Genomic DNA, 15,466 nt, shown 5'->3' with positions numbered 1-15,466 from the left:
GTACTTGAAAATAGGATACCAAACTTACTGTAAGCTACTTGTTTGCAGCTCTTAAGAAATCTGTCAGGATTTGCTTAAATATTTTCCAGCATTTTTAGGGAAATATAAGAGGGGAATTTTTCTTTGTGTATAACTGCTATTTTCTGCATTAGAGTCACTTCAGTCAACTATGCAACAGGATGAGGAAAGAAATGCCAAGATAAAACAACTCCTGGTGAAAACCAAAAAAGAACTGGCCGATTCAAAACAATCTGTAAGTCCAGATGTTAATGAGTGTGTATTCAATTTTTGAACTAACTTTTAAAAAATGGGCTGGTAGCTGAATTGTTAAGTTGCTGAGGTTTGTTTTTTTTTAATAACCAGATAATTTTGTCATGCAGGAAAATGACCTTCTGATGTTGCAGGCATCATTAAAAGGGGAACTGGAAGCCAGTCAACAACAAGTGGAAGCCTATAAGGCAAGAAAATTCACTTCTTTGTTAGTATAAGGTTTCTTATCTAAGTAATAAGGATGTGATTCATACTGGGCAGATGGAATATAGGCTGAAGAATGAAAAGGTATTATTTCTATTGTTAGGTTACTGGTTCTTTTTCTTAAATGAATTTTGTCTGTTTTCTACTTTCCCCAAATATTTCTGCTGTGATGTTCTTTAAACAGGTTTACCCTGTCTCATTCCTTTTTCTTTTCTCTTTGCACCAGAAGAGAAGACTGCATAATTTGAAGCTTGTAGCTGGGATACAGTTTTCAAATAATTTCTTTTAAAATGGAAGTTTCTTAATTTAAAAACAAAATAATGCAACATTGTCAGCAAAAATCCAAAGTGTTGTCCATCTGTATAATTTTTTTTGATTGGACAGAATAGGAATTGAATGTAATGAAAGGTAGCAGGGAAGGAAAGGGAGAGGGGTTGGCTTCTTAAATATTGACACCCCGGCACTGTAATTTTTATCTTCTATTCTCACTTTAGACGACATAAGACATTTTTTTAAAATTATGTGCACAGTAACCCATGTCTATTTTTATCGGATTTTAATTTTAATTTTATATTCACCAGTTCTGTGCAGGAATTACTATATTAGAGTACTAAGTGTTCTGTGGCATGTACCTTTGGAGAGGGAAGAAAAAAAAATTGTCATAGTGAAGTTTTCAACGGACTTTTTCAGATTCAAGTGGCTGTGCTAACATCAGAAAAGCATAAAGTTCAGGAACACCTGCGAACTTCTTCAGAGCAACATCAGCGTACGTTGAGTGCTTACCAGCAAAAAATTGCAACATTGCAAGAAGAGTGCAGAGCAGCCCAGGTACTCTAGTGGAAGAAGTACTGTCAAAGACTTTAGAAGGGCGATTTAGAGTGCTTTCTGCCTGCTTCTCTACAAAATATTTTGCAGATCTTTCAGTCTTGTCTTTTTATCTGTCAAGAAGTGAGAATTATCCCAGTGCTTAATGTATTTGAGTGGTGGTATAGAGGACAAGTCAGACTTGTCCTGATTGTTGTCTGTCACTTGTGGTGGAAGATTTGGACTGCACTCTTATATTTCCAGTAGGGGAAACCTGTGGTGGTAGTGAGAAGTCAGAATTTGTTTAAGATGATCAGCAAGTGTAGGACCGATGGGGGTGGAAAGAGAAGCCTTTAAAGAAAAGGTGGGAAGAACGAACAGAAAAGTAGTATAATTTGCTCCATAGAAAAACCATTAACACAGATACTGCTTAAAAAACTGGAGAAAAAATATTTGCAAGCACCTTTTAATTTGCTGCTATATGAGCAGCTTCTTAATTGGCAGCTGAGCTACATGTGACACTGACACTATTGCTGAGGTTTTTATTCTTTCTGAGCTTTTTGTCCATGTAATACTGTGTTAGATGTTCCTTGAATATAGTGTTTACAGTGGAGACTGACAGCTTCAGAATATAGTAAGACTACTATGTTCAAGCTATCTTTATGGGGGTTACTCTACCGCTCTGTTGCCCCTTTTGTATGATAGGTATGCATCACGCAGATAAAGTAACAGTTGAATGCAGCCTCTCAGAAACCTTCTGCAATTTAAAAAGGTGAACTGAAATGGACAAACTTTGTGGTTGCTGCTGCAGGCAGCTCACCTGAGTCATACTGGTAGATATGGATCATGGTTTTACAAATACGTTCTTTGTATCTGGGGACTTATGGTACTTATCCATGACAGCTTACTCCTTGCTGTTATGAAACCAGTCTGAGTGTAGATCTTCTATGATGGCATGGCTTGAAGCTGTTGGAGGATTAGCCTTCCTCTTTAGGTGCCCTACGTCTGAAAAATATATATTATTACAAGGCTGTTAACAAAGAAAAATTCTGTCCAAAGGAAAGGTGGGCACTAAAGCAGATAGTAAGTTAGAAAGCAAAAGTCATGTTGACATTTAAGGTCATGTACCTGAGAATTTAGGAATATTCTAACTTGCATAGTTTGACTGGAAGAAAAGAGAAGGATTAGTTTAAAGAAATGCCTACAAATCTTACAGACTTCAGAAAAGCTGGAGCTGAATCTGGAGTAGTGGTTAGTTGAGGTCAGCACTGTGGAATTTCAGTCACCAGTTGAGCTGAAGAGAAGTTTTCCAAAATCCTCTTGGAGATGGGAGCATCTTAGTTATCTCCAGGATGACTAATGAATCTGTGAGCTTCTTCTAAGATCCAAGAAGGAAAATCTTCATCTGTGTTTTCTTAGAAAAATATACAACATGAGTACTTGGATCATGGGAATAATTCTTGCCGTATAGTGTACTGTCAAGGATGAAACTATGTTATGAGGTGATTTTCTGTATGTTCACAGACACTCATGTGTCGGCTGAATTTAGAAGATAAAATAGACCAAACGCCCTTACAATCAGCTAGAATATTATATCTTGTGCTGTGTAATACCATTACAAGACTGATATAAGTCCTCAAAATTATGAATAACTTTTAGGCATATTAGACTTTTCACACCTGGGTGGTATAAAATAAAAAATAATTATCCTTTTTTGTTGTTTTTCCTTCACCTTTGTCTTCATTTAAAGCTGTTTGAGTGAACCCCTTGCATGTGAATCTGTCGAATGCAATTTTTGAATTTGCAAGTATTTGTTCAGTTCTTTAGTAGGGGTATGTTGAAAATCAATGTCTCTTTTTAAAGTTTCACATTTTATGATATTCAGTTAAAGTCTAGAGAAACATGGTCTGTTATGATTGTCACAACTTTAATTATCCACTTAAAAGAAGAAAATACAACAAGTGGTTCTTAATTTTTTTTATGTAAGATGCATTTCATTTTAGATAAATGAGTAATAGTCAATAGCATAACTTATTAAGGCTTTGTTTTCTGTGTGATAGGCTGAACAAGCCTCTGTTACATCTGAATTCGAGAGCTACAAAGTTCGTGTTCATAACGTTCTGAAACAGCAAAAGAATAAATCTGCTTCTCAGACAGAATCTGAGGGAGCCAAACAAGAAAGGTAAAACTAAAATCTTTATATGCATACAGAAAAATACTGATCCTCAAGTTGTTGTGCTTGCCTTCGCTAGTTTCTGACCAGCAAGTAAGTTCCACTATCTAACTATTTGCTTGAACAAGGACAAAATCAGAAGGGATACAGTTTGCTTCCCCAGTCACTTTGGGTTAAAAAAAACCCAAAACCAACAAAAAAAACCCTCTTCATTTCTATAAACTCTGTCTGATCTGTGATCTAACTGTGGTAATGCAAATGTGAACAGAAGAAAGATCAGAAGTTTTTACCATGATCTGGTACTGCATTCCCTTCTAGTTCCTTGATTTGTCTTTTTTAACATTTATTTTTGTGTAGATTACCTGTTGTTACGGTCAGAGGGAGAAGTAAGGTGTTAGAAAGATTCTCATGAGCAAAAATTAGTCAGCATCCTCTGTGTAGACCTGACATATAATTTTTTTTCTGCCAAAAAGTATTGCATCAACATGCCATTTCCAACTAAGAAGAGAAGACCAGATTGGTAGTGTTCAGCTGAGCTCACTTTGAACTTTTTCAAGAAGGCATGCTTTAGTGTAGTTAAAGCTCTGTCTGCCACTTCAGGCATCAGTTCCAGCAGATTTAGGAAATACTTATCAGTTTTTATGTGAGGAAAGACTAGGGGGAAAAAAAGGCTGCACTGCCGAATGTTCACTGAAAATCATTTTAGTATAGTCATAAGCTAGGTAAATTCAGATTCACTTCAGAAAATGTCTCAACCCACTGCGAAAGTAGATAATTTTTTCCAAGTTATTTTTATAAATTATTGATAGCTGTTCTTGGTGACAGACTGGGTGTTTATGTCAAAAGTAATTTCTGACACAGGTCATAAAACAGTACATGCAGTTGTTGCTGAAAATCCACCAGAGGGAGATCTGTGCTTTTTGTTAGAGGACTTGGATTTTATGGTCAGCTTGGTTTGTTTTTTTTTTTTTTTTTTTAAACACATCTACCTCTTCTTTTCTTTGAAGCAAGCAAACTGCAAGAGTTGCCTTTTTTGGTCTCTCTTTTTTGCAGATTTTTAATAAGTTCTGGTATTGTTAGGTTTTTGTGAAAGAGGGTCATCTTGGAAACAGAGTGGAAAAGCAGATGACAGATACTTTTCAAGTGAATGATAAGGGTTAATGAGCTACATAGTTTGTAAGATAATGGAAATGTCTGCATATATAAATACAGAAAGCATAAAAGAAGAATGTGTGTGACTTAAGAATTTTTCCTTGTGGTGTATATGATTTTGATTTACTTCTGTCCAACAGTTTTATCTGTTTTTATGGATTTTGATGTTACTTTCTAGTCCTTTGCTGTACTCAGTCTCATTGAACTGAAGTGCATTTCCTAAATAAATAAAAGAAGTCCACCACTTTTAAGAATAATTTTTTTCTCCCATCTGCATCCCACATATTATTGTCCCTCTGTCTTGTTCCTGCAAACCAGCTTGAAGTAGAAGGCAGTAACAATCACACTACCCATCCCAACAGTTATGTTCCCAGCAGTTCAGTTGGGATGTGCTAAACCTTTGTGTGCGTATATTGAAACACACTCAGAACTTTCCTAACTGTTTCTGCTGCAGTCACATTATTTTGATCATGGTGCTATATTGATTTTAATTAATAAATAAGAAATGTGGATCAGCTATTCAAAATGTGGATATAATATAGGCTCTGAAATAATATAGTTATTTTTAAATGTATCTTCTTTATTTATTCTTGTCCTCTTGCAGAGAACAGTTGGAAATGGTAATAGATCAACTGAAAGTTAAGCTGCAAGATGCTCAGCATAATTCACAGATGAATGCATCTGAACTCCAGGCATTGCAGTCTGAACACGACACCCTGCTGGAAAGACACAATAAGATGCTGCAAGAGACTGTTGCAAAAGAGGCAGAACTCCGTGAAAAGTACGGTTTGCTGATGAACAGACACAGATATTTTATTCTGTGTGAACTTCAAGGGCTGGGCATATAGTGGCCTCTAACTGTACTTCCCAAAGAAAGTGCATAACTGTCAAGAAAGTTTTCGAAAGGAATTTTCAAAATAATTGATGGCTGTTTTTCATCAGCCTTCAGAAGTTTCAGTGATGAAAATGAAGTGATAGCTGATAAGTGAATTTGAGATTTCTGCAAGCTTTCTACCTGTTAATTATCAGACATAAAAATTAAGATTTTTTAAGCACATTGACTGGTTTTAAGTCCAATACTGAGCATTACATTTGTGTTGGACTGCTCAGCTAAATTTTATAGATGTTTCCTATTAAAAAAATAAGGTAGTTAAATGCAGAGCACACAATTTCACTGAAAAGATGTCCAGTCCTGCTTTGACCAAATGCCTTTCTTACCCAAAGTACTGTTTTTTTAAGTTTGTTCCTCTCACAGTCCTAATCTGCTGTTTCTTTCACAGTAAAAGGAATTTGCTTAGCCCGTATCACTTCTTGAAAAATCACACATGTACCTAACACTTGAGCTCTTCAAAAAGGGTCTTTCATTGTCTTTTCTTATTTAGAGTACAAAGTTCACGTAAGATATTCATGAGAAATTACAGCTCAGTTTTAGGAACTGTTGACTTCTTGTTTCCATCTTTGTACTGTTTTGTCTGTTCCTGATAGACACATGATGATTCATTGTAATTAACTAAATTATGTCCTTCTGCATTTTTCTGGGAGCAACCCATATCACAGTAGGTTCCCTTTGTACCCAGAGAGACAAGCTCTTTGCTACTCTGGCTATATTTAAATTTGTACGCTTATAAGGGCAAGTCCTATGCTTAGTCTTTCCATACATGCACTTGTTTAATTGCTTGTGACAATTTTATCTTGCTTCTGGAGAACCTCCAAACCAAGTACAATTGCTGTGTTACTGGCACTTTTCTTGCTAACAGCTATACTCTTCTGTACTGTATTGTACTGAAAGTTGAAGCTTAAAAAAATTAAACTTAGCTTCTTAGGAACTTATGTTTTTGGAAGTCCTGCATAAGTGTTTGGTAAATAAATGTTAAAGGAAGGGGATTATAAGGTAAGTGACATGCACTGTATGACACTGTAAACAATGATGTTGTGAGTTTAGAATTTAGGAATGTTTAGACCACAGTGTCTGTCATACTTTTTTTCCCAAAGATGTCTGAATTTTGTGTTCTGAAAAAGAAATGAATAAGGCAGTGCATTCATATGATAGATAATAAGTGTAACTTTCTCAGTCTTAGATTATCCCTGTAAAAAGAGGAATTTAAATGGAAAAAGGTTGTGCAGTCTTTGTCAGATAATTCCACTCATGAAAACTGAAAACTACTGTAAACTGTAAAAATTTTGAAATGTAAAAATGTCAGTGTTTTGCTGTTCATTTCTTATGTTTTGTGTGTACACTGTTTTCAGGCTCTGCACAATACAATCTGAGAACATGGTCATGAAGACAGAGCATGCCCAGTCTTTGAGTCAGCTGACAGCCCAGAACGAAGCTCTCCGGAACAATTTCAGAGATCAAGTCAGGAACCTGCAGGAAGAGCACAGGAAGACAGTAGAGACGCTTCAGCAGCAACTGTCCAGAGTAGAGACTCAGCTCTTCCAACTCAAGAGTGAACCAAGCACTAGAGGTAATTTTCAGTCATCACACCAAGTTTTTTTGGATTTAGATACAAATTTGTGTACCTGAGTCTGAATCTTAAATGTGCTTATTGTGTATGGTTCTGTAATACATCAGAAACCTTTTCTGGAGAACCTGCAGCATGCCATATCATTCCACTGATACAAAGTAGGGAACGTGTCTTTGTTATAACTGTCACTTCAGAATCTTAAGGTCCTTGAACATGTCCAGAGGAGAGCAGCAAAGCTGGTGAAAGGGTTGGAAGGCCTGTCCTGGAGAGGGAGGTGCTGAGCTCTTCTCCCTCATATCCAGTAACAGAACATGTCAGAATGGTTCAAAGCTGTATCAGGGGAGGTATAGGAAGCATTTCTTTACCTAGAGTGTGGTCAAACACTGGAACAGGCTTCCTGGAGAGGTGGTTGATGCCCCAAGCCTGTCAGTGTTTAAGAGGCACTTGGACAGTGCCCTTAATAATATGCTTTAACTTTTTGGTCAGTCCTGAAGTGGTCAGGCAGTTGGACTAAGTGATTGTTCTAGGTCGCGTTCAACGGGAACTGTTCTGTTCTGTTCTAGAATCTGCATCAGTGTTATTTCTTCTACACTACCTGCATTGTCATACAGGTGAAGGGAGATTACTTTGTAAATATTGGGTGCTCTTCCTATCAATTTCTCTCAGATTTTGGAGCATACTGGACCTCTGCCTCCAGTATGAGTGGTAAAGCTAAAGAAAAGTGCATTGTTAAAACAACTTTCAATGTTTGTCATTGATACACTTACTATTTGACTCCTAATTTAGGATTTTACTGTGTTCAAGCTCGAGTGCTGTTTTTATATCTGTAAAGTTACTAATTAGGATGTAGTTGGACATTTGCCAAGAAGCAGTAACAGTTTAAGAAGTTACTCTTTCCGTATGTTACTGAAGCAACAGGATAGTATACACGGTATTAAAACAGAATAATTTACACCTCCTACAGGACTGGTTGAAAGAAAAATTAATTCTGTTTTGCATTAAAAACATTTGGCACTCTTGTCATAATTTGTCATACAACATAGATGTGTTGTAACACATCTTCAGGGAGTGGTGCATGAAGATTTCATAGTCACTGAAATAGAAATTGCCAATAAAGTTTGGATTTAGAAACAGGCTTTGATTGGAATGGTCTTTTAGCAGTGAAAGGCTATATTTTCTATTATAAATGTTATGTGTGTATCTGACCTTCCGCTCTCTTTTCTTCACCTTTCTTCCCCTTGCTTTTTGAAGACTTATTTTATGTACTGCCCTCCAATTTGAGACTGTCACACCTGTGAAATAGCCCCACCAGTTGCATTCTGATGGCAAACATGAGCAAGTATTTTTCAGGTCCAGCTGTTTCAAATCCAACAATGAAGAACTTGAGAGAACGGCGAAACACTGATCTTCCTGTTCTCGATGTGCACACTGTAGCTAGGGAAGAGGGAGAAGGTATGGAAACAACAGATACAGAGTCTGTCTCTTCATCCAGCACCTACATACCATCCTTGGAACAACTTCTGAACTCCCCGGAAGCAAAACTTGGTAGGTAGAATATGTGGCTTTTTGGAGCACTTGCATATGTAAGTTGCAGAAGTTTCTGCCTCAAAATACCTCAGGGTGTTGTTTTTTCATGCTTTTAGGTGCAAGACACAGGTCTACTTAAGTGCCACTGAGCATGCACTCTCCTGAATTTCTGTAGGAGTCCTTGAGTAAGGCCTAACAGTAAAACTTTGCTACAGGTTTAGTGATTTAAATATTTCATATTTGTGACTTTCCAAAGGGAAAAGACTGGATGAGCAAGTCAGTGAATAGTTACAGAGCTTTTGCATTCTGGACTAGTCTCTGCTAGAGACAATTAAGTGTTGGTTTAACTCTCAATGAAAGGATAAAATGTCCATCTTAATGTGACTTATTAGAACAGACACTTATTCATAGGTATTTTTCCCAGGAAAATGAAAGCCCATATGAAGAACAGTGTTCTAAGATTCATCCCTCCCCCCCCCGCCCCCCCCCCCAAAAAAAAAAAAACCAAAAAAAAAAAAAAAACAAAACAGAAAAACATATGTTTTCTTTCCAATTAATTGCAGAACCAACTCAGTGGCAAACAGAACTCACCAAGGATGAACTGATTCAGAAACTAAACACAACAGCAAAGAGCACTGATCACTTGAACGAATTACTTCGTGAATCAGAAGCAACCAATGCAATCCTAATGGAACAAATTAAGGTTAGTAGACATGTAGGAAATGTGGGGACAGCTATAATTTCTGTGGTGTGATTCCTAGGCCAAATGTTTAACATCAAATAAGTTTCAGAAAATCCTAGTATATAAAAATTTGGTAATGCAAAACTTAATTTCAGAAGGGCTTTTATACCACATGGCTAATTAGCACTTCCAGAGTTGACTTCAGGTTTTTAGTTTGGAAGTTTAATGTGCTTTTACTGTTTTCACTTGGATAAAGGCAGTAAATCCTGAGGGAAGCATTGTGTGATTTCACTTCCTGTAACCTATTTAACTGTTTTAAATTAAAAGAAGATACATGTTTAGAGGTACACATGCTACTAGAGTTTGGTGTGATTTGATTATACCTTCCTGAGTTTTCTGAAAACACTTTGGAAGTTAACATATTCTCTAAATATGCTAAGCTTTCTTTTATAAAATGTTTCTTAATGAAATGATGATATTGTTGAAACTTTGATCCACGTTGCTTATTTAACTGTTCAACTCTTTATCAATGAAACTGAAAAGTTAGCACTGTATGTCACGGTAAGTACTCCACAGATTTTATCAAAAAAATATGGTTTTGATCAATTAAAAGTTCTTTCTGGACTATATTATCGTGTGTTCAAGTATCACAGGATTTTTGTCCAGAATATGTTGCTGTGCACACATTATTCCTTTTGAAGCAAGCTGCATAATTAGCTTTTTAGCTTTTCAGAAGACCTTTGTTCAATTTCTCATTATATGAAGCAAACAATATTTCATAATTTTCCCTCATCTGCAGCTTCTTAAGAATGAAATAAGAAGATTGGAAAGAAATCAAGAGAGAGAAAAGTCTGTGGCTAACCTAGAATACTTGAAGAATGTTCTATTGCAGTTCATATTTCTAAAATCGGGAAGTGAGAAAGAAAGGCTGCTTCCAGTAATAGACACCATGTTGCAGCTCAGCCCCGAAGAGAAGGGGAAGCTGGTTGCAATTGCCCAAGGTAGGTGGTAGTCAAAACATTGTTGCAAAAAAAGGAAAAGTGTAAGTACAGACAACTGAAGTTCTTTCTTTTTAGACCTTTGATGAAAAACAAAGCTTAGCAGTGTAATGGCAGTGAGCTAGCAATAAAAACATTTTACTCTGTTGGGAAGTTACTATTCAGTTTTCAGAAAACAGAACAAATACCCAAACATATAAATAAAATTAAGGTAAAATATAACTTCTTCTGAAACTTACATATTTTAGGAAGAGGATAGTATGTTGTAAAAATATAATGTCCCCACGTTTTGAGTAGAATTAAAGATTTCTGTTGAAGTGACCTTAAAATAGAAGTTAAAATAAATTAATTATTTTTTTGGCAGGTGTTCTAAAAAGATAATGAAAGTGGTCCTCTCCAGGCAATACTGCAGATCTAATATTAGTTTCAATATATTACTTCAAAAATCTCTTTAACAAAATATGCTTTTCACTTAATAAATAAAGGGACTAGGGGAGGAAAGAAAGAGTTAAGCCTTTGCAAGTAATTAACCCAAGAGCTGACAGTACAATAATGTTCTGTCTCCGCTTCAAATACCCTGAGCATTTGTCCCCTTAAAAACACTTTTTAAGGTATTGTTTGTCACTCCTCAATAACAAGGTGTAGCTTTTTCTACTTCATTAGCAACTGACCTATTCTTTATTTTAAGATAATATAAAGAGTAAGTACCATGTGTATATATGAAGCACTTAAAACTTGTGAACAAAATCATGTGAATAAGGTGAGTGGCAAAGTACTACGTTCTGTGGTAGGCTTTGCATTTGGAAAGATAAGAAGTAACTTAAGTCCACAGTATTTCAGTGTTCTTCTGGCACTGTAATGAACACTGACTGTTGTTTGTTTAGGTTTTTTTTTTCTGGAGAAAGATGATTAATGGCTTCTTTAACATATCCTTAAGTACCCAAAGTAAAGTAGACTTGGTGATAAAATCCATGAACACATCTATGGCACGCTGAGAGCAAGTATTGAATATTATCTTTACAACAAGTTTGAGTATTTGAAAAAAAGAACAGAAGCGGCAGTGGGGGAGAAACAAGGTCATTTAACCAAATGATGCAATGTCTAATATAATAAAGTTAGTTTACAGTATGTCTTTCTTCCTCCTTCAGGTGAGGAAGAGAGTACTTCACGGCCCTCTGGGTGGGCTTCATACCTCCACAGCTGGTCCGGACTTCGATGAGACAGTGGAGACACTGAATCTTTAAACACATTCCACAGTTGCAAAAAGATAAATCTCAGTGTAGAAGAACAAGCTCTTGGTGTTGTGGCATTGAACTACACATTTTCATCTGTGTGTTATTTTCAGCTTTTTAGATTCTTCTAAGATAGCTCTGAAAAATTGTCCGATATGATGCTGACAGCAGTGAACTATTCCTCTTGTAAATGAGAAAGCTGATCATGAGAAGTGACAAATTAATTGCAAATTGCTTGGAAACAGAATTTGACAAATCTGTGACAAATCTTTTGATATTGATTTAGAAACTTGGTCTAACATAATAACTGGAATAACTAGACTTAAGGCATTATGAAATGTTTACAGTTTCTTTCACATATTTTTGTCAGCTCACCAATATGGTTAGTGTTGTTTTCTACACACTGAAGAAATCAAAATCCTCTCTGGTGATGCTTACAAAGTGTAAGCTCATTAAGAAACAGATATGGCATTTCCTGCTTTGAATTGACTATAATTTTTGTCTTGGTTGTTTTGTTTTCTTCAAAAGCTGGATTGAAAATATGAAGGTAACGGTCCAAAAAATATAGAGGGTACCTAAAACTATATGAAATATCATGGTAAACACATCTGAAGCATGGTACTGTAGGAGAGATTAATGGCATCTTTAGAAGTCTTGGTATAGTACTCCAAGAATCAGAGGTTGTGAGCTGAAGATTGGGGAGAAAGGGCTTAAGCTGTGGTTTCTTAACCTGAGCTTGGAAGTTCATGTTCAAGACCAGGAAGAAATGTTTCATTACTGTAGTGATGCCTGTACTGAGGTGAAAAGACTACTTGTACTGATTTAGTCATATTGTAGACACTAAATCTGAGTCTGGAGGTCAGACTCCTAACAATAACTTGTGAGAAAAAGGGACAGAATTTTATCAGTAGATGCATCTTTTAAATGTTCTAATGATTGAAGTAGTTATATACTTCTCTCACTTCTGTGTTCCCATGTGTCATTTGCACAAATGTTATGCACAGATGAGATAATCTCTGCTCCAGGTTATTCAACAGAATGCTTGGGGTTTTTCCGAGAAAAATACATCTCTGCCATAAAATTAACTTTTTCTATTATCAACACACCTCTTTTAGCTTCAGTCTTCTTTTTCCCCATTCTAGTCCATGTTGCCTTTCACCATCTTAATTTATGTGTAAGTTATTAAAATGCATATACATGTTTTCAAACCCTGCTTACCTTCCAAAGAGTCTTTCCATCTTTTACACTCATGTTTTCACGCTTTCTGTGCTGTTTCACAGTGAATTGTTCCCTGGTATACATACCAATGTGAAATAGTATTTCCTATCTAGTTGAGGCCCTGAGGAAATTATGCTAATTTCTTTAATATTACCTTACTTAAGACTGAGATTAATCTGGACATAAGAACAACAGAAAGGCAGCACAGATTGAGAATGAACTATTCGGTAACTGTGCTTTTGGTTTAAATTTTTGCTTCTTGTATATGTTTCAGCACACAATCAACAAAGTCAACAGGCTTTATTTAGATATTTTAATTCCTTTCCATGGTCTTCAGCACCTATTTTTTTTTCCCCTCCAATGTGTGTTCTAACTGGAATCTTTATGGTTTGTGCTACCAATGAAAACATTCTCTGTGGACTTTTAGATCACAGAACTGACAAATGGTAGCATGGGGATGAGTCTTTTAGGCATCTGTAGTTTGGAAATGTGGATAAGCAAACATGCGGCTATGTTTAGGCTTTCTAGCATTTGAATTTGAAATTTTTACCATATCTTCAACACTTATAATTTGCACCTGATCTCAGATGTTGAATTTTAACTCCTTATTCACAGCTGGATTTGGTTAATGTCACTCAAAAGAGCGCCAAAACAGAATGACAGGAGAGATTTGAAATATGCGTAAAAATAAGTGCAAGTCCTTCTCCTGCAGTTGTAACAATGGAAGCACATGAGTGACAGCTTACGACTTTGTCTTCGTTCAAACTCAGTTTGCAGCTGACCTGATTTAGTTTCTTCTGCACAATGTCTGCTCTGCTTTCTCTAAAGAGCTGTTACAAGTTCCTTTTAAAATGCATATATTTCAGAACTATAGATTATTTAACATTGTAAACTGTGAATAAATGTATGCAAGTAACATGTATCACTGGCTGTATTAACTAACAGTTGCTTATTGACTTATTTCAAGTCTGAGTTGTGTGCTCACTGTAGTAAGACTCAAGCATTGTACCTATGAATGTAGTGGACACCTCTTGCATTACTCTATGTATATTTTTTTACAATGGAAGGTTAAGATCTTAGGGTATTTTAATAACTGCTACTAAGCTGTATTCTGTTGCTTAGATTGCCAGAAGTTACCTTTGTGGCAATAAACTGTATGTAAACAAATATATCAAAGTTTAATATGCACTTGTAGTGAATGTCTTAGAAGGATGTGGACTGGAAGCAGGATTATTTTGGATAGAGAACTTTTTACATGTCATATATTTGCATTTGTAATGTACAGCATTGTAGCTGTGACTTGCTTTCAAAAAGCAATTTAAAACTGTAACTAGTACTGCTGCTTCTTTAGATACTGTGGTACTCTTTTTGGAAGAGCACTGTTCTGACTTTGCTTTCTGGTTCCTTCATTTGGTTTTTCTTTACAGTGCCATATTTTGTTAGGATGTTTCCCAGAAAATGTAACCCCAGCCCAGGGAGTTTACAAGCTTAGGCCCAAATTTTACTCTTCTATTAGCTTGCTGTCATGGTAAGCCTAAGGAGGGCATAAAAAACTAACAAACAAACAAACAAACAAACAGAGTATCCATTAATTAAAAACCAAAAAAGGGAGTGGTTTGGAGTTCACAGGCCTGTGTGTGCACTGTAGCTGCGTTTTTAACTACCTGTGCTGGCTTAGAAATGGGTTATGTGCGATCCATCTGCCATTTACCCAGAAGGGCAACCCACCTGTGAAAGCAAAATGTGCTCCAGTTGAAAGATGGAAAGACCAGAGCTTGTCAGGCTGTAGTGCAGATGTGGCCAGTAGGATTTGCGGTTCAGGATGGCCAAAGGGAACCCATGTTAGAAGCGATAACATGGAAAGGTAGAGTTGCTTTTATCTTTTCATTTCCCCAAAGTATAATTCCTTAGTTTGTACTATGGCTTTGAAGGCAGATTACCCACCTAGGTTTCATTTAACTTATGCCTTGGCTTCACTCAGTGCACCAATACTTCCTCAGCTACCTGATAGTTCCATTGGTACTGTGAAAATATCTCCCTCAAATAGCAGTAACCACCCACAGGCTGAGAAACCAAATGTATGAAGAAGTAAAAGTATATTTGTTGCAGTAATTTCAGAATTGCTAGTCTGAATAGATAAGTGTTTTGGTTGGAAATATGTCTTTGGCCTTTTTGAATGGCCGTCACTTCAATAAAGTTCACCTTTACCCAGCGGAGTGCCTTTCTTTTACCCTGAATGCTTGTTCTTACCTGAGAAAATGCTACTCAGGTGCAAGATAAAAAACAAGGGGATGTTTACTGTGGTACTGAAGAGAAGATTATATGGATCTGGTATAGTAGCTGCAGTCTTTGCTTTGGAACACAATAACAGTGGTGGATACTTCTGGATGAATGAAAGAGGAAAAGAAATCGGTTGCTTATGCTTGTTTGGAGGAAAAAAATCAAGCTTTCACAAAAAAAGGCTAATTTAAATTACTTCAAATGTGTTATTGGATTGTCACCAACAATCTGACAATATCTGACATGAAGGAGAGGAGGGATGCAGAAGGTATTAATATGCTGATTGGAAGGATTGCACTTGGTATTTTTAAGTACTAGCCACCTTATAAATCAGCACTTGGCTTTGAAATGGATGTAACTACCTCTCCCCTAATTTCCTCTGCTAATTTTTCTGTATCTGTACAGTTGTAGTGAAAAAAGTTAGATGCTCTGTGGATGAAGAGGGGGTTGGTTGCTCTGTT

The 15,466-nt window shown here is 36.4% G+C and overlaps 1 protein-coding gene across 1 annotated transcript in view; it reads left to right on the top strand.

The window, feature by feature from the left end:
- GCC2 (GRIP and coiled-coil domain containing 2) overlaps positions 1-14,936 on the top strand; it is a 29,848-nt gene extending 14,912 nt beyond the window's left edge. The window contains exons 14-23 of the mRNA XM_065829555.2: positions 153-253; positions 381-458; positions 1,165-1,302; positions 3,339-3,460; positions 5,208-5,384; positions 6,851-7,068; positions 8,419-8,613; positions 9,159-9,298; positions 10,077-10,278; positions 11,424-14,936. Coding sequence (XP_065685627.2) covers positions 153-253; positions 381-458; positions 1,165-1,302; positions 3,339-3,460; positions 5,208-5,384; positions 6,851-7,068; positions 8,419-8,613; positions 9,159-9,298; positions 10,077-10,278; positions 11,424-11,494 — 1,442 coding nt within the window. The 3' untranslated portion in view covers positions 11,495-14,936. The remainder of the gene's footprint in view (positions 1-152; positions 254-380; positions 459-1,164; positions 1,303-3,338; positions 3,461-5,207; positions 5,385-6,850; positions 7,069-8,418; positions 8,614-9,158; positions 9,299-10,076; positions 10,279-11,423) is intronic.
- Positions 14,937-15,466: the final 530 nt, after the last annotated feature.

Source organism: Patagioenas fasciata, chromosome 1 (assembly GCF_037038585.1).
Source record: "Patagioenas fasciata isolate bPatFas1 chromosome 1, bPatFas1.hap1, whole genome shotgun sequence".
Classification (NCBI taxonomy): domain Eukaryota; kingdom Metazoa; phylum Chordata; class Aves; order Columbiformes; family Columbidae; genus Patagioenas; species Patagioenas fasciata.
This window is presented reverse-complemented; position numbering and strand designations above follow the sequence as displayed.